The sequence below is a fragment of the Lates calcarifer genome, linkage group LG3, assembly GCF_001640805.2.
Source record: "Lates calcarifer isolate ASB-BC8 linkage group LG3, TLL_Latcal_v3, whole genome shotgun sequence".
NCBI classification, from domain to species: domain Eukaryota; kingdom Metazoa; phylum Chordata; class Actinopteri; family Centropomidae; genus Lates; species Lates calcarifer.
In genome coordinates, this window is record NC_066835.1 from 22,240,900 (window position 1) to 22,265,810 (window position 24,911).

At 44.5% G+C, this 24,911-nt stretch overlaps 2 protein-coding genes across 2 annotated transcripts in view; both read left to right on the plus strand.

Moving 5' to 3' along the window:
* LOC127142154 (prestalk protein-like) overlaps positions 1–5,114 on the plus strand; it is a 12,750-nt gene extending 7,636 nt beyond the window's left edge. The window contains exon 4 of the mRNA XM_051069254.1: positions 4,866–5,114. Within this exon, the coding sequence (XP_050925211.1) occupies positions 4,866–5,114 (249 nt within the window). The remainder of the gene's footprint in view (positions 1–4,865) is intronic.
* A 10,676-nt stretch (positions 5,115–15,790) lies between these two features.
* LOC108891785 (GATA zinc finger domain-containing protein 14-like) lies at positions 15,791–24,078 on the plus strand. Its single transcript, XM_051069258.1, has 4 exons — positions 15,791–15,949; positions 22,349–22,424; positions 22,757–22,829; positions 22,918–24,078. Exons 1-4 carry the CDS (start codon positions 15,791–15,793, stop codon positions 23,606–23,608), a joined length of 999 nt encoding a protein of 332 aa, XP_050925215.1. The 3' UTR covers positions 23,609–24,078.
* Positions 24,079–24,911: the final 833 nt, after the last annotated feature.

A 24,911-nucleotide genomic window follows, 5' to 3' on the forward strand; every position in this document is an offset into this window, starting at 1 on the left:
CCCAACAATACAGCTTGCCGCAACAACTACAGCTGCCCCAACAACCACAGCTGCTCCAACAACTACAGCTGCCCCAACAACCCGGTGCTGCCCCAACAACTACAGCTGCCCCAACAACCACAGCTGCCTCCAACAACTACAGCTGCCCCCAACAACTACAGTTGCCCCAACAACCACAGCTGCTCCAACAACAACCAGTGCTGCCCCAACAACTACAGCTGCCCCAACAACCACAGCTGCCCCAACAACCACAGCTGCTCCAACAACTACAGCTGCCCCAGCAACCACTTCTGCCCCAACAACCACAGCTTCTCCAACAACTACAGCTGCTCCAACAACCACAGCTGCGCCAACAACTACAGCTGCTCCAACAACTACAGCTGCCCCAACAACAACCACTGCTGCCCCAACTACAGCTGCCCCAACAACTACATCTGCCCCAACAACCACAGCTTCTCCAACTACAGCTGCCCCAACAACTACATCTGCCCCAACAACTACAGCTTCTCCAACAACTACAGCTTCTCCAACAACTACAGCTGCTCCAACAACTACTGCTGCCCCAACTACAGCTGCCCCAACAACCACAGCTGCCCCAACAACCACAGCTGCTCCAACAACTACAGCTGCCCAGCAACCACTTCTGCCCCAACAACCACAGCTTCTCCAACAACTACAGCTGCTCCAACAACCACAGCTGCGCCAACAACTACAGCTGCTCCAACAACTACAGCTGCCCCAACAACAACCACTGCTGCCCCAACTACAGCTGCCCCAACAACTACATCTGCCCCAACAACCACAGCTTCTCCAACTACAGCTGCCCCAACAACTACATCTGCCCCAACAACAACCACTGCTGCCCCAACTACAGCTGCCCCAACAACTACATCTGCCCCAACAACCACAGCTTCTCCAACTACAGCTGCCCCAACAACTACATCTGCCCCAACAACATCGGCTTCCCCAACTACAGCTGCCCCAACAACCGGTGCTGCCCCAACAACTACAGCTGCCCCAACAACCACAGCTGCTCCAACAACTACAGCTGCCCCAACAACTACAGTTGCCCCAACAACCACAGCTGCTCCAACAACAACCAGTGCTGCCCCAACAACTACAGCTGCCCCAACAACCACAGCTGCCCCAACAACCACAGCTGCTCCAACAACTACAGCTGCCCCAGCAACCACTTCTGCCCCAACAACCACAGCTTCTCCAACAACTACAGCTGCTCCAACAACCACAGCTGCGCCAACAACTACAGCTGCTCCAACAACTACAGCTGCCCCAACAACAACCACTGCTGCCCCAACTACAGCTGCCCCAACAACTACATCTGCCCCAACAACCACAGCTTCTCCAACTACAGCTGCCCCAACAACTACATCTGCCCCAACAACTACAGCTTCTCCAACAACTACAGCTTCTCCAACAACTACAGCTGCTCCAACAACTACTGCTGCCCCAACTACAGCTGCCCCAACAACCACAGCTGCTCCAACAACCACAGCTGCCCCAGCAACCACTTCTGCCCCAACAACCACAGCTTCTCCAACAACTACAGCTGCTCCAACAACCACAGCTGCGCCAACAACTACAGCTGCTCCAACAACTACAGCTGCCCCAACAACAACCACTGCTGCCCCAACTACAGCTGCCCCAACAACTACATCTGCCCCAACAACCACAGCTTCTCCAACTACAGCTGCCCCAACAACTACATCTGCCCCAACAACTACAGCTTCTCCAACAACTACAGCTGCTCCAACAACTACTGCTGCCCCAACTACAGCTGCCGCAACAACCACAGCTGCTGCTCCAACAACTACAGCTGCCCCAACAACATCGGCTTCCCCAACTACAGCTGCCCCAACAACAACGGCTTCCCCAACTACAGCTGCCCCAGCAACAACGGCTGCTCCAACAACAACTACAGCTGCCCCAACAACAACCACTGCTGCCCCAACTACAGCTGCCCCAACAACAACCACTGCTGCCCCAACTACAGCTGCCCCAACAACGGCTTCCCCAACTACAGCTGCCCCAACAACGGCTTCCCCAACTACAGCTGCCCCAACAACAACAGCTGCCCAAACAACAACAGCTGCTCCAACAAAAACCACTGCTGCCCCAACTACTGTTGCCCCAACAACAACTACTGCTGCCCCAACAACGACAGCTGCTCCAACAACAACTACTTCTGCCCCAACTACAGCTGCCCCAACAACAACCACTGCTGCTGCAGCCATCAACCAAACAAGCATCCTTTTAGTTGTAGCAGTTGTTACAGCAGCGTTTTGGAATTAAGAACTGGACCTGGATAAGAGACTAATTACCACTAAGGTTTGGAAGAACATCTATAATGTATTTATGAAGACTTTGTGAGACTGAAGGATTTGACATGATTTAATGTAATTATTTATCATGGGTAACTTTAATTTTGTAAAGCATTTCTGAACCTACTTTAACTGTGACTTACACTTTTTTCAAACACAATATTGACTTCATAATATTTTATTATATAATATTTATTCTTTTGACGCAAGACTACAATAGATGCAACTTTTACGAACTAGCATTAACATCTACACAGAGCCATATGAACCTTTTGAAGTGAATGGACGCGACAAGTGTAGATTCATGTCTAATTTAATCAGTAAGATATTTAACATTCCTAGTTTCTTTGTTTGTATTCAATTGTGTTATGCTCTAAGGCATTTGCTGAATGGAAACCCTGTGCCACATACTGAGACGATTGTTCTATACCTACATTTGGACGTGCATGTTAATGGGCCATGTAAAGTATTAAATGTATGAAATGTAAACAACCAAAATTTGCAATTTTTTTTGCATAACACAGCATCACACTCACCATATTTTTTTCTTTTAATAGTGTGTCTAATGGATAGAGTTTTACTTATTAGGAAGCAATAAAGAAAACAGTAAATCCTAAAAAATAGTGCTGTACCCTTGAGAAAAAATAAATAAATACCAAGGCTGATATTATTCAATATTCTTTCAATGACAGAGGTTCAAATTGTTAATCAACATTCCTTGAAAAAACATTTTTAGTAATTTTCTTCTTCTGCAACTTATACTCCTTATATATACAATATGATGTGGAAGTTTAGCTGCCAAGAACATTTCCAAAATAATATAGGAAGCTAATTTATTCAAATAATAATGCAGTGTGAGTCAACGGTAAACATTTTTTATTATGTATAAAACTGATAAAAATCTTTAAATAGTAGTTAAAAAATAACATACACATTAATGCCAAGATCCAAGAATTCCAGCAGAACATTGTATTTTAATGAGATGATCGGTGTTATTAATGGTGGTTTTAATGTGGTGGATATGACAGATTTCTGAAGTTGTTTTTTGGAGGAGAACAGACTAATGTCTTAAACATATATGGGCCTTTTACTCAACTGTGGTGGAATGGACCTGATATGCTGATATTCTGTGTGCCAGGATCTCAATGGGCATTTAAGCAACAACAAAAAATAACATTACCACAATGATGATGTTATTGGTGTTAATAGTGCATGTGAAATGATGACTGACAAGAGGTGTTTCACTGAAAATTCCTGTAGTCAAAATGGCAGAAAAAAAGATAGAGCCACGAATTGCATGATTTGGTAAAGTTAGGTTTGCAGTTATTAGTTGGCTCTGAATCCACAAAACAAGCAATATCTGAGTGAAGTACAGTTCATTTAGTTCTGGTGTAATCCTGACCAAAGACAACAGACAATAACAGACCTCACCCTTAAAACTTGTATTCCTCAGGCTAAAATAAATCCTCTCTCTCCCATGGGTGAAGAATATCCAGTCTTTGATACTTATACACAAATATCAATGTTATATCCAATATCATATCCAAGAACTCACTAAACAAGTTTCTTTATTTAATAAAAGCAATACTCAAATAAAAGGCACATTAATTCAGTAAATGGTTGACCACACCTTCAATTGAAACTGAAAAACATATTCATACGTTTGTCTTTGTGGTAACTTGGACGTCATTTCACATGTTTTGTCTCATTATAAAAGCTGTTGTATTCTCACTGGACGACACTACTAAGCAAACAGCAAAGGATACAGAGCAAGTGGAATAACAGAGCATTAAAATCTCCATCACTGCAACAGACACAATTCAAGCGGTGGCAACAATCTGTAAGTCTTTCAGTATATAATACCCAATAATCATTTTGGTTGTCATTTATGCTCTAAATACATACTATAGCGGACTTATTATATTCTGATTGGATTTTATCTGCATCTTGTACATTTCTTTTCTGTCTATGTTCTTTTCTTAACATAGACAGAAGAAAATACTGTGTGTGTCCATAGTTCTAACTTCATTACTACTGTTTTACAAGGGTGCAAAACAATACTACCACAAAGTTCATGTTCTTACACATTGCTAATTTATTTTCTTTTAAATAATTTTGGATAAGTTTGTTTTTAGAAAATTACAATACACTGTTAGAAATCATCTATAACAGACATTAATGTAACAGTTACAGATATTAGGTGATACATTTGATGGCAAAATTAAGACATGATACACTGTCACATTAGAAACATTACATTTCTACTTTAACAAGTGTGAGAGACTAACGACTAAAAGATTTCACTTATACAGTAATTCAAGGTTCTTTAGATGTTTAATGAATATAATTAATTATGTCTTCAACAGAAGAATCTGTTAAAATGATGATGATAAAGATCTGTGTCATCTTTCTGTTGATTGTTGGTGAGTAAAAACAGGTCATTTCCAAGAATGCGTAAAATTAAAAATAAGAATAAAGGCAAAAATGTGAAACTGAACCTTCTTTGATGATGCAAGCCTCATGCAGAATGGAGTCAACCACAACTACAGCTGCCCCAACAACGACAACCACAGCTGCCCCTACTACAACTACTGCGCCAACCACAACTGCACCTACTACACCTACAGCTGCTCCAACGACAACCACAGCTGCCCCAACGACTACCATAGCTGCACCAACCACAACCACAGCTGCACCAACCACAACTGCGCCAATGACAACCACAGCTGCTCCATCCACAACCACAGCTGCCCCAACCACAGCTACCCCAACTAGAACCACAGCTGCTCCAACTACAACCACAGCTGCCCCAACGACTACCACAGCTGCACCAACCACAACCACAGATGCCCAAATGACAACAACCACAGCTGCCCCAACGAGTACCACAGCTGCAACAACCACAACCACAGCTGCCCCAACGACTACCATAGCTGCACCAACCACAACCACAGCTGCACCAACCACAACTGCGCCAATGACAACCACAGCTGCTCCATCCACAACCACAGCTGCCCCAACCACAGCTGCCCCAACTACAACCACAGCTGCTCCAACTACAACCACAGCTGCCCCAACGACTACCATAGCTGCACCAACGACAACCACAGCTGCACCAACCACAACTGCGCCAATGACAACCACAGCTGCTCCATCCACAACCACAGCTGCCCCAACCACAGCTGCCCCAACTACAACCACAGCTGCTCCAACTACAACCACAGCTGCTCCAACTACAACCACAGCTGCCCCAACGACTACCACAACTGCACCAACCACAACCACAGCTGCCCCAACTACAACCACAGATGCCCAAATGACAACAACCACAGCTGCGCCAACCACAACCACAGGTGCCCCAACTACAACCGCAGCTACGTCAACGACAACAACAGCTGCGCCAACGACAACCACAGCTGCTCCGACCACAACCACCGCTGCACCAACGACTACCATAGCTGCACCAACCACAACCACAGCTGCACCAACCACAACTGCGCCAATGACAACCACAGCTGCCCCAACTACAACCACAGCTGCACCAACCACAGCTGCCCCAACTACAACCACAGCTGCTCCATCCACAACCACAGCTGCCCCAACGACTACCACAGCTGCACCAACCACAACCACAGCTGCCCCAACTACAACCACAGATGCCCAAATGACAACAACCACAGCTGCCCCAACGAGTACCACAGCTGCAACAACCACAACCACAGCTGCCCCAACTACAACCACAGCTGCCCCAACGACTACCACAGCTGCACCAACCACAACCACAGGTGCCCCAACTACAACCGCAGCTACGTCAACGACAACAACAGCTGCGCCAACGACAACCACAGCTGCTCCGACCACAACCACCGCTGCACCAACGACTACCATAGCTGCACCAACCACAACCACAGCTGCTCCGACCACAACTGCGCCAATGACAACCACAGCTGCTCCATCCTCAACCACAGCTGCCCCAACTACAACCACAGCTGCACCAACCACAGCTGCCCCAACTACAACCACAGCTGCTCCACCCACAACCACAGCTGCCCCAACGACTACCACAGCTGCACCAACCACAACCACAGCTGCCCCAACTACAACCACAGATGCCCAAATGACAACAACCACAGCTGCGCCAACCACGACCACAGCTGCGCCAATGACAACCACAGCTGCCCCAGCGACGACAACAGCTGCTCCAACCACAACCACAGCTGCCCCAACGACTACCACAGCTGCACCAACTACAACCACAGATGCCCAAACGACAACAACCACAGCTACCCCAACTACAACCACAGCTGCACCAACCACAGCTGCCCCAACTACAACCACAGCTGCTCCATCCACAACCACAGCTGCCCCAACGACTACCACAGCTGCACCAACCACAACCACAGCTGCACCAACTACAACCATAGATGCCCAAATGACAACAACCACAGCTGCGCCAACCACAACCACAGGTACCCCAACTACAACCGCAGGTACCCCAACTACAACCGCAGCTACGTCAACGACAACAACAGCTGTGCCAACGACAACCACAGCTGCTCCGACCACAACCACAGCTGCTCCAACCACGACCACAGCTGCTCCAACCACAACAACAGCTGCACCAACCACAACCACAGCTGCGCCTACTACAACCACAGCTGTGTCAACCACAACCACAGCTGCCCCAACTACAACCACAGATGCCCAAATGACAACAGCCACACCTGCGCCAACTACAACCACAGCTGCCCCAACTACGACCACAGCTGCGTCAACGACAACAACAGCTGTGCCAACGGCAACCACAGCTGCGCCAACGACAACCACAGCTGCTTCGACCACAAACAGAGCTACCCCGACCACAAACACAGCTACCCCGACCACAACCACAGCTGCCCCAACCACAACCAAAGCTGCTCTAACCACAACCACAGCTGCCCTGACAACACCCACAGCTGTGTCAACAACAACAACAGCTGCACCAATGACAACCACAACCATAGCTGCCCAAATGACAAGTGCTTCTACAACAACCACAGCTGCTCCAACCACAACCACAGCTGCCCAAATAACAACTGCTTCTACAACAACCACAGCTGCTCCAACCACAAGCACAGCTGCTCCAACCACAACCACAGCTGCCTCTACGACAACCACAACTGCCCCAACTACAACCACAGCTGCTCCAACCACAACTGCCTCTACGACAAGCACAGCTGCTCCAACTACAGCTGCAACAACCACAGCTACCCCGACCACAACCACAGCTGCCCAAACTACAACCACAGCTGCTCCAACCACAACCACAGCTGCCCCAACTACGACCACAGGTGCCCCAACTACGACCACAGCTGTGTCAACAACAAAAACAGCTGCACCAATGACAACAACAACTGCTTCTACAACAACCACGACTGCCCCAACGACAACTACAGCTGCCCCTACTACAACCATAGCTGCTCCAACGACAACCACAACTGTGCATACTTCAACCACAGCTGCGCCAACTACGACCACAGCTGCCCCAACTACAACCACAGCTGCTCCAACAACAACCACAGCCACCCCGACGACAACCACAGCTGCTCCAACTACAACTACAGCTGCTCCCACTACAACAACAGCTGCACCAATGACAACAACAACCACAGCTGCTCCAACGACAACCACAACTGTGCATACTTCAACCACAGCTGCACCAACTACAACCACAGCTGCTCCAACTACAACCACAGCTGCTCCAACAACAACCACAGCCACCCCGATGACAACCACAGCTGCTCCAACTACGACTACAGCTGCTCCCACTACAACAACAGCTGCACCAATGACAACCACAACCACAGCTGCTCCAACGACAACCACAGCTGAACTGATGACTACCACAGCTGCAACAACCACAACCACAGCTGCCCCCACTACAACCACAACAGCTGCCCCAACTACAACCACAGCTGCTCCAACAACAACCACAGCCACCCCGACGACAACCACAGCTGCTCCAACTACGACTACAGCTGCTCCCACTACAACAACAGCTGCACCAATGACAACCACAACCACAGCTGCTCCAACGACAACCACAACTGTGCATACTTCAACCACAGCTGCGCCAACTACGACCACAGCTGCCCCAACTACAACCACAGCTGCTCCAACAACAACCACAGCCACCCCGATGACAACCACAGCTGCTCCAACTACGACTACAGCTGCTCCCACTACAACAACAGCTGCACCAATGACAACCACAGCTGAACTGACGACTACCACAGCTGCACCAACCACAACCACAGCTGCCCCCACTACAACCACAACAGCTGCTCCAACTACAAACACAGCTGTTCCAACCACAACCACCCTGACCACAACCACAGCTGCCATGACAACAACCACAGCTTCCCCAACGACAACCACAGCTGCTCCTACTACAACCACAGCTGAACCAACCACACCCACAGCTGCTTCAACAACAACCACAGCTGCCATGATGACAACTACAGATGCAACAACCACAACCACAGCAGCCCCAACTACAACCACAGCTACACCAACTACCACCACAGCTGCCCCAACAACAACCACAGCTGCCCCAACCACGACCACAGCTGCCCCGACCACAAGCACAGCTGCCATGACAACAACCACAGCTGCCCCAACAACAACCACAGCTGCCCCAACCACGACCACAGCTGTGCCAACCACAACCACAACTGCTCCATCCACAACCACAGTTGTTCCAACCACAACCACAGCTGCCCCTACTACAGCTGCACCAATGACAACCACAACCACAGCTGCCATGACGACAACTACAACTGTAACAACCACAACCACTGCTGCTCCAACTACAACCACAGCTGCCCCCACTACAACCACAGCTACACCAACTACCACCACAGCTGCCTCTACTACAACCATAACTGCCCCAACAACAACCACAGTTGTCTTGACCACAACTACAGCTGCCATGACAACAATCACAGCTGCCATGACAACAACCACAGCTGCGCCAACGACAACCACAGTTATTCCAACCACAGCTGCCCCAACCACAACAACAGCTGCACCAATGACAACCACAACCACAGCTGCCATGACTACAACTACAGCTGTAACAACCACAACCACAGCTGCACCAACTACAACCACAGCTGCTCCAACCACAACCACAACTGCTCCATCCACAACCACAACTGCTCCATCCACAACCACAGCTGCCCCTACTACAGCTGCACCAATGACAACTACAACCACAGCTGCCATGACAACTAAAGCTGTAACAACCACAACCACAGCTGCCCCCACTACAACCACAGCTACACCAACTACCAACACAGCTGCCTCTACTACAACCACAACTGCCCCGACAACAACCACAGTTGTCTTGACCACAACCACAGCTGCCATGACAACAACCACAGCTGCGCCAACGACAACCACAGTTGTTCCAACTACAGCTGTCCCTACTACAACCACAGCTGCCCCAACCACAACCACAGCTGCCCCTACTACAACAACAGCTGCACCAATGACAACCACAACCACAGCTGCCATGACGACAACTACAGCTGTAACAACCACAACCACAGCTGCCCCCACTACAACCACAGCTACACCAACTACCACCACAGCTGCCTCTACTACAACCACAAATGCCCCAACAACAACCACAGTTGTCTCGACCACAAGCACAGCTGCCATGACAACAACCACAGCTGCCCCAACGACAACCACAGCTGCCCCAACCATGACCACAGGTGCTCCATCCACAAACACAGCTGCGCCAACGACAACCACAGTTGTTCCAACCACAACCACAGCTGTCCCTACTACAGCTGCACCAATGACAACCACAGCTGAACCAACCACACCCACAGCTGCTCCAACCACAACTGCGCCAACCACAACCACGGCTGACCCTACTTCGACCACAGCTGCTCCAACAACAACCACAGCTGCCCCCACTACCACCACAGCTACACAAACTACCACCACAGCTGCCTCTACTACAACCACAGCTGCCATGACAACAACCACAGCTGCCCCAATTACAACCACAGCTGCTCCAACGACAACCACAGCTGCTCCAACGACAACCACAGCTGCCCCAACGACAACCACAGTTGTTCCAACTGCAGCTGCCCCAACGACAACCACAGTTGTTCCAACTGCAGCTGGCCCAACGACAACCACAGCTGCTCCTCGGACAACCACAGCTGCTCCAACAACAACCACAACTGCCCCCACTACAACAACAGCTGCGCCAATGACAACCACAACCGTAGCTGCCATGACGACAACTACAGCTGCTCCAACCACAACCACAGCTGCTCCTACTACAACCACAGCTTCCCCAACGACAACCACAGCTGCCCCTACTTCAACTACAGCTGCGCCAATGACAACCACAGCATCAACCACAACCACAGCTGCCCCTACCACAACCACAGCTTCCCCTACCACAACCATAGCTGCCACGACGACAACCACAGCTGCTCCAACCACAACTGCTCCAACAACAACCACAGCTGCGCCAACCACAACCACAGTTGCTCCAACTACAACTACAGCTGCACCAACTACCACCACAGCTAACTCTACTACAACCACAGCTGTGCCAACAACAACCACAGCTGCCCCTTCTACAACCACAACTGCTCCAACTACAACCACAGCTGCTCCAACTACAACTACACCAACCAGATCCACAGCTGCCCCCACTACAACCACAACTGCCCCCACTACAACCACAGCTACACCAACTACCACCACAGCTGCCCCAACAACAACCACAGCTGCCATGACAACCACAGCTGCCCCGACCACAAGCACAGCTGCCCCAACCACGACCACAGCTGCCCCAATGACAACCACAGCTGCCCCAACCACGACCACAGCTGCCCCAACGACAACCACAGCTGCGCCAACCACGACCACAACTGCCCCTACTTCGACGACAGCTGCGCCAATGACAACCACAGCTGCTCCATCCACAACCACAGCTGCTCCAACCACGACCACAGCTGCGCCAATGATAACCACAACTGCGCCAACCACAACCACAGCTGCTCCTACCACAACCACAGCTGCTCCAACTATAACCACAGCTTCCCCTACCACAACCATAGCTGCCACGACGACAACCACAACCACAGCTGCCCCAACCACAACCACAGCTGCGCCAACAACAACCACAGCTGCCCCTTCTACAACCACAACTGCGCCAACCACAACCACAGCTGCTCCAACTAAAACTACAGCTGCCTCAACAACTACCACAGCTGCACCAACCAGATCCACAGCTGCCCCCACTACAACCACGGCTGCCCCAACAACAACCACAGCTGCCATGACAACCACAGCTGCCCCGACCACAAGCACAGCTGCCCCAACCACGACCACAGCTGCCCCCACTACAACAACAGCTGCACCAATGACAACCACAACCATAGCTGCCATGATGACAACTACAGCTGCTCCATCCACAACCACAGCTGCGCCAACGACAACCACAGTTGTTCCAACCACAACCTCAGCTGCCCCAACCACAACCACAGCTGCCCCTACTACAACAACAGCTGCACCAATGACAACCACAACCACAGCTGCCCCAACCACAACAACAGCTGCACCAATGACAACCACAACCATAGCTGCCCCTCGGACAACCACAGCTACACCAACTACCACCACAGCTGCCTCTACTACAACCACAACTGCCCCAACAACAACCACAGTTGTCTCGACCACAACCACAGCTGCCATGACAACAAACACAGCTGCTCCAATGACAACCACAGCTGCCCCAACGACAACCACAGCTGCCCAAACGACAACCACAGCTGCCCCAACCAGAACCACAGCTGCCCCAACAACAACCATAGCTGCTCCAAGTACAACCACAGCTTCCCAGACGACAACCACAGCTGCTCCAACAACAACTACAGCTGCCCCCATGTCAATAACAGCTGCTTTGACAACAACCACAGCTGCCCCAACGACAACCACAACTGCCTTAACTACAGCCACAGATGCCCCAACGACAACCACAACTGCCTCAACTACAGCCACAGATGCCCCCTTGTCAACAACAGCTGCATTTACAACAACCACCGCTGGTCCAACGACAACTACAGCTGTGCCAACTACAACCACAGCTGCTACCACAGCTGCACCAACAACTACCATAGCTGCCCCAACGACAACCAGACCTGCTCCAACAACGACCACAGCGGCTCCCATGTTGATAACAGCTGCCTTAACAACCACAACTGCCCCAACTACAACCACAGCTGAGCCAACCACAACCACAGCTGCACCAATCACAACCACAGCTGCCCCAACGACAAGCACAACTGCTCCAATGACAACCACAGCTGCACCGACCACAACCATAGCTGCACCCACATCGACAACAGCTGCCCAAACAACCACAGTTTCCACAGCTCCAACAACAGTTGTTGCAACAACAACTGCAGCTCCAATAGATGCTCTAAAAACAACCACAGTTGCTCAAACAACAACCACAGCTGGCTCCACAACAACCACTGCTGCTCCAACAACAACCAAAATTGCTCCAATGACAACCACTGCTCCCCCCACAACCATGCCTGCCTCAATGACAACTACAGCACCACCAGCAGCAGAAGCAGCCGCAGCAGCAGCATCAGCAGCAGCAGCTCCACCAACTGCTGCCTCTTTTACAGTTATCAACAAAACAACCACACCTGCCTCAACAACAGCTGCAGCACCACCAGCAGCAGAAGCAGCACCAGCAGCAGGAGCCGCCGCCGCCGCCGCAGCAGCAGCAGCAGCAGTAGCAGAACCAACAGCTGCTGCCTCTTGCACAGTTATCACCAAAACAAGCTTTCTCTTCGTCATAGCAGCTTTTACAGCAATTCTTTGGAGCTGAGAACTGGATCTGGACAAGTAACTAAATACCAGCAATTTTGTAGCATTTTATATACTATGTATTATACATTAAGAGACTAAAGGATTTAATTTAATTTAGTGTTATTATGAGCATTAGATTATATTTTGTATGTCCATGTTAATGCCCCAAGAACAACCACAGCCGCCCTCATTCTGGAAGTGGTATAAAATGTAGCAGCAGGTATAGTATCAGCACCAGAATCAACAACTGTATCATCCTCTGCAGTCTACAATCTACAAAACAAGCTTCCTGACAGTCAGAGTGGTTTTTATTGCAGTTCTTTGGAATCAAGAACTGCACATGGGTAAGGTACTAAATACCAGTATCTTTGTAGCATTTCACATACTATTTATTATACATAAAGAGACTGAAGGATTACATTTCATTTAATGATATTTTTATATTATCATTAGACTATACTTGGATATGTATGTTATTAGTCCTAATTTATTTATAGTAATAGACCACAAATTGCAATGAAAAAATAATGACCCTTTTGTTCTTTTCAACATGATGCAGCATTGATTTTATTTCATTTCCAACTGTAACACCTCCATGTTTGTTGACCATCTCACAGACCATTTTAAAACACATTCATTCCATCACTGCAGCCAAAGATAGACTAAATAGCAGCTTAATGTGTAACAACAAGCATTATATGAAATGGAATATATAAACATTAATATATAGTATTGTACATGGTCTCGTGCATTTCCATGTGCATTTCCTAAACTATGTAAATTCAAAATAATTAGAATTTTTTGTGTATTAAGTATCACTGATGGTATATATATATATATATATATATGATTTGTTTTTCATTCTTGTTAACTATAGAGCATGATTTTCCAGATATACAAGTTGACAAGAAACATGATTTTTTTTTTTTTTTTTTTTTTTTTTTTTACACACTGTTTAAGTAGAACAACACCTATTATTATCCTCAAGCTTTGAAGAAAAGTCTATTTTACAGTCCTATACAATGATGCAGACACATATACTAGAATCAGATGCTTCTGAGATGTGAAAAACTTGTGTGAATACTTTCTAGAATGTTGTAAATGCTTGCTTAAACTTTCAACTGAGTGAAAAATAAATGAGACAAAGTCTTAGTTGTCAAATCTAGTAAGGTGTCTTCACCTTTGTGTCTACTTGTAGACCTATTTCTAAGCCTGTAAAAGATGTTGTTAATAAATATTTGCACAATACTACTTGACTCAGATGATGAAGTGTTTGTGGTCTTGAAATAATGTTGCTACGGTGATTAATACCAGTATGTGTATACAATAAAATCTTTTTGTTAGTAATGGGATAATTGGTTTAATTATTCAGGCAAGGCTTTCCTTATTATCCATGCATCAGATTGGTATTGGTAACAGGTGATCACATACAGACATAAACACCCTGTGACATAAAAGAAGTGATTTAAAAGTAAAATGCCATTAGAACAATACATAATAACGTATATTGTGCTAACCTTAGAGCTGTAATAAATAAAAATCAGGATCACCAGCATCAGTAGGACACATATTCTTGTTGTATATTTGCAAACATTTGTGGCAGTCTGCTAGATGGAGAGATGTTTGAAATGTTGGAGGATCACCAATGCCCTAAGATCCATTGTCTGGGGACCATGAGTGTACAAACGTTCACAGCAACACCCTTGAATAGATAGAAATTGAACAAGAGACTGCCACTGCAATCCTGAGAGCCATGCCACTAGAAACTCAAAAAGCCCTTCCATGTGAATCTTTATGTGTTTGAACTCTGACACACCAGTGAGTTGCTCAAGATTTATCCTGCCTCTCCCATCAAGTTCCTCCACCCACAAACGTTTCTGTGTCGACTGTGTTCAAACATACATCATCTGAATATCAAAATACAGTTGGCAGGCAAAGTTAACAATCCAGGTGAACATAACATCTTGAAATCCAAACATGAGTTAACAAATGGGTGTGACAACTAAGTGAAGACTTCACATGGCCCCTGGATGGCTTCTTTTCTTTACTGTGTTAACTGTGGGAATTAAAGCAAAAGAACAAGACCGAGACCCAGCATCAGATTTTCATGGTCACAAAAACAGCATACATTATAAAATACCCTCAACTACAAAGACTGCTTCACCAGCAAAAACTACCTTAACCACAACACCAGCTGCAACAACCATGGCTTCAGCAACAAAACCACAGCAACTGCATCTGAAACAAACATCTACTACAGCTTGGAATGCCTAAACAACAGCCACAAATCAGAAGTCATACCAACATCCACAGTAGTCCCAGCAACAACCATAGGAACAATGTCTTTAGTTTCATCAGTAACAACCACAACCTTCCCAACAAGTATGACCAGTACCCCAACAACAAAAGCAACCTGCAGGAACAACCACAGTCGCAACAACTACAGCTGCAGTAACAACAATCACAACTGCTCCAACAGCAGGAACTACATCCACAAATGACTCAAAGCTGCAGCAACAACATTCTCCTCAGCACCAGTAACAACAACGGTAACCATGACTAAGTACAACCATGGATTCAGCAATCACAACTACAGCTGTAGCAGCAACAAAGTCAGTGGCCCCAACAATACCCAAAGCTACAGCAACAACCACAACAGCCACACAAATAACCGCTGCTTCAGCAATAACAAGCACAACTTCCCCAACAACAATGTCAGAAGCCCCCACAGTTGAAGCAACAGTGGCCACAAATTTAGCAACAAAAACCACAGCTGTAAAAGCTGCAACCACAATGGCTTCAACTTCAACTACAGCTGCCCCAATAATAACTGATGTAGCCCTGTCAACCACAGTGGCTCCAGCAACTTTCACAACTTCAGCAACAGCAACCACAGTTTCTCCAATAGCAACTACAGCTGCCACAGTTTCAACTACAACAACAGTAGCTCCAGTAGTGGACGAAACAGTAGCAGCAGCTACAGCAGCACCACCAGCAGAAGCAGCACCAACCACTGCTGCCTCTTCTGCAGCCATCAACAAAATAAGCTTTGTTTTAGTCATTGTTTTAGTTCTTACAGCAGTTGTCTAGAATTAATGACTGACTGGGACAAAGGACTAAATATCACTGTATAATACAATTGTTTATGTTTATGTACTTTTGATTTTCACAGAGATTGTTTGATTGTTTGTCTACTGGATCAAAATGCTCAAAATGATTCTGAATATACCTTTATGTTTACTTAAGTCATTCTTGCATTCATTTTTGTTCCTAGTGTGTTTAAGCTCAAGCTGAATTGGCATATATTGCATTACATTATGATAAGATAAATTTTATCTTCAGAGCCAAAAATCTACCACATACACTTCTCCAATGCTCGCTATACATGACTAACTCTCCCACCTCAGCCATCACGTATAACAAGTATACTTGATGGTAGAATTCATTATATTGGTGATAGTTGCCTACAATAAGTAGTTATCCTCTGCTTTAACAGTCTACAGTTAATGGGTGGAATTTAAGGGTGGAAGAACATACCATTTGTGGCACACAGCAGCAACATGTCATAGATCATGTCCAACACCAAAAGCAGCAGCAGCTCACCACAAAACAATAGTGGTGTGCTGCTTAGGAACGGTATTCCATCAGCCACTTTCTGATCTGAGCATTGTTGGAACATGATGACAGAGTGAAAATTCAATAGAAATCATTTGTGTGCAGTAACGCTCCCAAGTCATTTTACTTTTTTTCATATCACAACAAATACACAACTCGTTTCAGGAGACTTCTTATGTGTATGATCATATTTCGTGCAGGTGGTATATACAGTACATACTTCACAGTACATTAAAAACTTTCCGTCACGTTGTTGAAGAGGAGTGATTTGACTGTCATTATAATCCTCTAGGTCTCGATCTTTGTTGTATATTGAGCAGGATATGTCAAGAGCTCAAGAGCCATTTAACATACTTAATTGAGGTTGAGGTTTGGGCCACCAGCAAAAGAACAAATAATTTGTGTTAAGTGAGATGCCAAGAATTTTGTATAATGATTCTTAATGTTGTGGGCTAAAGCACTTTTGATCATTTGTCTTCAGCTATTGCACTTACTTAGATTAATTAATTTAATGATTAATTCATTTCACTTCAAATTTAACCAAAACATTTAACTATGTGTCCTGTACTGGTCTTAGACTGGACTGAAATGTAGCTCTAAATCGGCTAGTTTCTCACAGAAGTTAGGCAGATTGTAAAGGTTTTACCAATGCACTACATGGCCTAAAGCATGTGGGCACACATAACTGTCGGTGGGGCACACCCACATGGAATAGTTGAACATGTAGTGCGGTTATTCTTCTCCTGCTTTAACAGCAGCCACTCCTTTGGTTTCAGTCACAAATGTGAAATCTGGCTGCAGGTATTTGCTAATTTGCTAAATCACTAAAGTGAGGTCAAACACTGATGTTACTGCAGGTCACTCAGGTTCTTCCATACAAAACTGGGGAAACGCAAACCAATGACTCAAATCTGAAGAACACCACTGTCTAAAATATCATTGTATGCTGTAGCATTTAAAATCCTAGACCAAAAACTGAATATGAACTTGCACTTCACAAGAAAAACTCAAATGTAAAGGTTTAGGATTAGGCACAAAAACCGACTGTCAGGTTGAAATAAAATCATAATTAAAATTAGTACCTTGTTATCGTTAGAGGACCATTTCTGTCATGGTTCCAATAATAAACAGGATTAAGGTTTGACTAACAGTTTGAAATGGGAAACAAATAGAGTCGTGTCCAGTGTTTTGTTGACCCATCCATCCACCCAGTCTCCCAACACAGACAGAATACAGCTGAACAAAATAGCGTCTTTCAGTCCAACATGTTGCAGTAACAGCAAACACACATTCAGCTTTGTCACTTAAATATAAATGTCATTTTTGTCCATTTGCTGAAGAGACTGATGCTTTCTCACACCGTTAGTCATGTTCTATTGTTAGGTGACACCTAATTAAATGATCATTAAATGATCAAGTTTTGTCTGCATCATAAAAACTTAACAGGGCAATAGAAGTCACTTCTGGCAACTGTAGAGTTTCAACTAGGTTAAAAAAATATTTTGTATCATAAACCAGACAGAATATTTTTGGATCCAGATGTTAAAGGAATCTGTGAGGATCTGAACTGCAGTAAATGTTTGAAAGATTGCCAGAGAGTAACAGATACTTTGCTTTCTGACTCAAGCAAGTCACAGTCTGTGGGTAGGCCATTGCATGCTGGGATGGGCACTAGTCTGACCAGATGCAAATCCTGAACAGGATAAACTGGTATAGATAATGGATGAATACTCTGTAAACACGGTCTCCTATTCAGGCTGCCATTATTCTGTTAGGTGGGACCAACAGCCTGTGATGAGTCAGCAGTTCTCCCTGTAAGCTGAGTGAATCTCCATGTGATTAAAGTCACATATATCAACAAGTCCTCACTCTTAAAAGACACAATAGGTCACCTGTCAGTCTGTGAATGTAAATTGTTCCAATACTGACTGACTAACCTTTTTAGCGATAATCTTCTGCAGCTTGTCATGTTACTTTTGAGACACTTCACTGATTACAAACAAACAGCCCAGTCTGACCCAGGCATGAGCACGCAAGAGCCCTGTACAAGTTGTAAATGAATAAACATTTTGCAGATGATAACAGTCAATGTTGTTTTAAAGTTGAGGTTTTGGGTTTCAGACTGGTACTGTGGTTGTATGTGAGATGTCAGGTTTTTCAAACTGTTTACACAAAAAGCATTTATGTGTCGCATCATTTCTGAAACCTGTCACTCAAAGAGAAAAACCATGACCTAATTCTCTTCTTTTCACTCCTCATCTCCTGCAAAACACTGCAAACAATTCTCCACCCAAGACACAAGAACAAATGAATTAATTAATCAATGCTTTAGTACAGGCCTATGATAATTTGTATGGTAAGCTGGGACATTATAGTGAAGTTTTCACTGAGCTGTTCTGGTTCAAAACTGGTTTCCTCATCCACAGTTCACAGTTTTGTAGCCCCCACTGGTGTTTAAGAAGTTTTGAATGCAGTGTTTCATTTTGCAGGAGATATGAAGAGCAAATTCTGAGACTTGTTTCAGAAAACATGTGAGATCAGTCGTTAAAAAATGTCAAATGTTTGACCTCATGGTTGTGCTGTGACTAAGATTCTGCCATCATAGGGGATTTTTTTCTTTACCTTTTGCAGACGCAGACACAGACCCAGCGGGCCGGAACAGTTCAGTCATTTTATTGGAGGAGATGGTGAGAGTAACAGCTGGCGACTGAAACAGGTGGTCGGAGAGAGTGGGGGAAGATATAGAGTGTGAGATGATCAGGGAATGGGAAACAGGTGAGCAGGTGGAGTCAGGTGACTGAGACATGGAGGAGAGTGTGAGGACATCTAGTGGTTGTATGGAGTGTGGCAGCAGTCAGACGCAGAAAGGCCAAAAATAAAGAGTCAGAGCCTGAGTCAGGAATCGTCACAGTCAGCACAGCAAATTCTATATGCAGTCCAGTTTGTTCTTACCTGTGTATTATTTTAAAAACAGTTCAATTTACATAACACAACATTGCTGTAAATTAGACTGCCTGCTCCCTATACATCTAAAAAAACATAGAAATATTAATATTGTGCTTTAGTTTAGGAAATGAAAGCCCTGTAATCCATGCAGTAAGCAGATGTCATTAAGACATCTTGGTTTATGCAGTATAAACCAATAAATAAATAAATAAAAGCTATTTCTAAGACAATGATAATGCATATGATTAGTGTAGTTTTAGTGTTTTCTTGTTGGTAGATGCTGTGAGTGTTCTGGGAATGGATCCTGACAAACCTGTAAGAGAAAATATTCCTGAGAGCCCTCACACTTAAACAATAAAATAACTAGTTTGTCTTTGTCTTCAAAAAGGAACCATTTGACTTGGCTCCAAAAACAGAATTGCTTTAGAACAGAATTAGAATAGAATTGCTTTGATGAAGGTTAGGGAACTAAAACCCGATACCTTTTTAAAAAAAAAAAAAAACAATAACCTGCTTGTTAGATGACATTTATTTGCAAAAATCTTTTAACCCTGTCAAACATTTCACACCTACATATATTTGAAGTTCTCTAAAAGTAACATAATATAACACAAAGTGCTCTACTCAATAACAACAATAACCCCCCCCCCCCAAACAAAGCAATAAACCAGAAAGAAGAAAGAAGGAATTCAAGAAAAACAGGAACTGCAGGACGCCACCACATCATCCAGATCATTAACTCATAAATGTATATTGAGGAAACACCAGAGGCAGAATAAAAACATTTAATAATCAGAATAAGAGAATAAGACATGATAGAAAAGTGAAGTGTGGACAAAGACAATAAAATACTAAAAGAGAAGAGACATGTTGAAGTGAAAATGTGTTGATACTGCATTTTACCACAAACTGAGCTTTTACATTTGATGGTAACAAAAACACAAACGACCATGAAGCCTTGTCTTTAACTGCCTGTCTGTCGTCATGACACCAGTTCAAAATCAGATTCACTAAAATCTCCTGAAGGGTCCGTACTGTTAAAACAATGGTATCTGTTAAAGAGGGACCAAACAGATATAATATTCATATTTTGAATACTTACTTTCTGTGTATATATACAGTGAGAGTGTATGCATATATAAAAAATATATGTGTGTGTATGTATGTACTGATGCTTGTATGTACATATGTGTATTCTATTTCATTCTTCTTTACGTCTTTTGTATATTTTGGTTTACAGTCTAAGAATAGCGACCAAAGAACATAGCATAACATGGATTGCATGTAAAAAATGTAAAGTGATACCAATAATACAGCAGTAGTAATGACAGTAGTGATAATTAAAGTAGTAATGTCAATAGTAGCAGTAATACTAGTAACAGTACTAGTAATTTCTAATTCTAGCAGCAGAAGACTTGTCAACACAGAGTAATAAGACAAGTAATATGGGATATAAATCCATAGTGATGGAGAGAGAGAGAGAAGCTCAGTGCATCATGGGAGATCTCCCAGCAGTCTAGGCCTATAGCAGCATAACTAAGGGATGGTTCAAGTCTGAGCCAACCCTAACTATAAGCTTTATCAAAGAGGAAAGTTTTAAGCTGACTCTTGATTCCACAGTAGAGGAGTCTGCAGATTACTATTTCAATGAGAAACATTCTGTAAAATAAAACTAACCAAAAAACTGTATACCTTTCATTTTCAAGTTACATCAAAATAAATCACATATTCAATCCAATTCAATTCAATTTTGTTCATATGGTGCAGAATCACATTTTCATATAGAGCAGGTCTAGACCATACTCTTTAAAATAGGTATTTACAGAGAAAGACCCAACAGATCCCACCATGCAAGTCATACTGTACGTTATTAATTTAGTCATTCTAGTTTTCTGTAATCATCTCTGTCTCTCCGTAATGTCTATTTTGCCTCTTCCTTCAGTTGTTTGAGCGTTTCCTTTATGAAAGTTGTCATATAAAATATTTGCATGCATTGGAGTATGGGATAAATTTAGAGGGATCTTCAGCAGCAGATGGAGGACGTTGTTCAGCCTGATGCTCTTGATAAACCTGTTTTAAAAAGGCAGATATGAGATTTCTTGATGGACATTGACTCCTTTGACTCTAGGATCAGTTTTTCATCAAGGTGAACTCAGGGGTTTTCAGGTGAAAGGAAGTAGGAACCATCATCCCCTTTTTATATCCTCATTTCAGCTCTCACAACAGATGAAGTCATTAACCTGTGTGTTTCAGGAAGGAGGTGGGTCAGAAATATTACAGCAACCCAAACAGTGCACAACAGGAACAAAGAAAGAAAAATAAACCCAACCAACCCAATGTAACAGTCAGATGTCAGAAAAATGTCTCAGTACATGGATGACATCTTCATGGCTGAATTGGTGAAGATGGTTGGTGATGATGGTATCAGCAGAACTGAAGCAGAGAGTGGTGGTGATTAAAGATTTCCTACACACACCTGTAACCATGACAGCGAACGTTCCTCGTCCGTCGTCCTCAGCCTGATGTCACGTCGTGGTCTTTGTTTATAAAAGAGGATCTGGACCCAGAGAACATCACAACTTCATCCACCGCAGAGAACGACGACACACGAGCACAGAACATCAATCTGTGAGTCTGTTATCATATTATAAGGCAATTTGTTTTTTATTTGTTTATTCTATTAAAAATGTTGATAATTTTCTAAAATTATCAGAGTTTTCAGCTGACAATGCTCCATTTATACAAAATAACCATATATTATTCTACAATCAATTAAGACACCTCTTACAGGGTGGAGACCCTTAGCATGAGAAACTGCCATTTATTTGAAATTTAAACACTTTATTTCTAATATTGTAAAATTTAAGTATTAAACTTGTTTCAAAGCATCAAAATAGAGGAATGAAAATAAGATATTATCACTTGAGTAAAATGCAAATATTTTGACTTTTATTTTTCAGGTAACAGAGAAGAGGAGCTTCGACCACCTCACCATGACTGTAAAGATCTTTGTCGTCCTTCTGCTGTTTGTTGGTGAGAGAAACTTTCACTGATGAAGTTTAATCAGTTTGAAATGTGGAACTGAATCTGAAACTGATCAAATGTTTTCTACTCAAAACAGCTTCTTGCAGCGCACAGTCAACAACTACAGCTGCTCCAACAACAACTACAGCTGCTCCAACAACTACAGCTGCTCCAACAACTACAGCTGCTCCAACAACTACTGTTGCTCCAACAACTACAGCTGCTCCAACAACTACAGCTGCTCCAACAACTACAGCTGCTCCAACAACTACTACAGCTGCTCCAACAACTACTACAGCTGCTCCAACAACTACTACAGCTGCTCCAACAACAACTACAGCTGCTCCAACAACTACTACTGCTCCAACAACAACTACAGCTGCTCCAACAACAACTACAGCTGCTCCAACAACTACAGCTGCTCCAACAACTACAGCTGCTCCAACAACTACTGTTGCTCCAACAACTACAGCTGCCCCAACAACTACAGCTGCTCCAACAACTACTGTTGCTCCAACAACTACTGTTGCTCCAACAACTACAGCTGCCCCAACAACTACAGCTGCTCCAACAACTACTACAGCTGCTCCAACAACAACTACAGCTGCTCCAACAACTACAGCTGCTCCAACAACTACTGTTGCTCCAACAACAACTACAGCTGCTCCAACAACTACTACTGCTCCAACAACAACTACAGCTGCCCCAACAACAACTACAGCTGCTCCAACAACTACAGCTGCTCCAATGACCACACCTGCCTCAAACACAACCACAACTGCTTCTAACACAACCACAACTGGTCTTGACACAACTACAACTGCTTCTAACACAACTACAGGCATAAATTCCTCTACATCACCTTCTACCACCTCCTCTGCCCTCATCAACAACATCAGTCTCCTATCAGCCGTCGTGGCCCTGATGGCACATGCACTTTGCTCATATTGTGAAGGTGTTCACATCCTGTAAATGAAGCGATAAATGAAGGATTTAAAGAAGGTATAAATAAGATGATATGCTAATTTGTTCTGTTTATGTGTGTGTTTGTAATATTGATCTCTGGTGCATCAGAAAATGCACATGAGCTTCCTGGAGGTGTTGTGTAATTTCATTTAATCCAGCATCTGTGATGGGAAGCAGGTCCTGCTTCAGAGCACTGTGAGTGAATCTGTCTAATGGAAGCTTGATGGTAATATTCTGTCTGTCCTTACATTGCTTTTAAAGATTCTTTACAATAAAAGTTGTGTAAGTTGTATATTAAGTTGTTAAGTTGTCACATGATAATTCCACAAGCCTGACATTGTAACATCTGTAACTGCAAACCAGAACAGTAAAGATGCTCACAGCACTGTATTTTCAAATACATCATTATAATAAAAGAACAGAAAAACTCAAGCTGCAGCAGAAACACAGAGGAGTCAGTGACCAGGCAGAGCAAACACAACACATTAATATCTGTGTCAATCCAGATCTGAAAGAGACAACTTCAACCAGTGCTCATCATTTATGTTCTGTATTAAAGGGAGTACTCCACTGGTTTAGTGCTGAATGTCCACATCGTTCAGGGAATCACAAGAAGCAACAGAGGTATATTGTAGCATATTTCAATTTGAAAACAGTGGATGGGAATTTGATTGAAATGAAAAAGTAAACTCTGTCTGCTCCTGAAGACCATGAGATACAGCTGAGAGCTCTGGAGACTTTGCAGTATGAGGACACTGTTCAGCCTGATGCTCTTGATGAACCTGTTTTAAAAAGGCAGATATGAGATTTCTTGATGGACATTGATTCCTTTGACTCTAGGATCAGTTTTTCATCAAGGTGAACTTTCAGCTGAAAGGAAGTAAAAACCGTCATCTCCTTTTTATATCCTCATTTCAGCTCTGAGCTCTCACAACAGATGAAGTCATTAACCTGTGTGTTTCAGGAAGGAGGTGGGTCAGAAATATTACAGCAACCCAAACAGTGCACAACAGGAACAAAGAAAAATAAACCCAACCAACCCAATGTAACAGTCAGATGTGAGTGTAAACTGTCATGATGGCGGTTGAGAAAGGAGGACATGCTGCCTGCACCGATGGTGGTGTA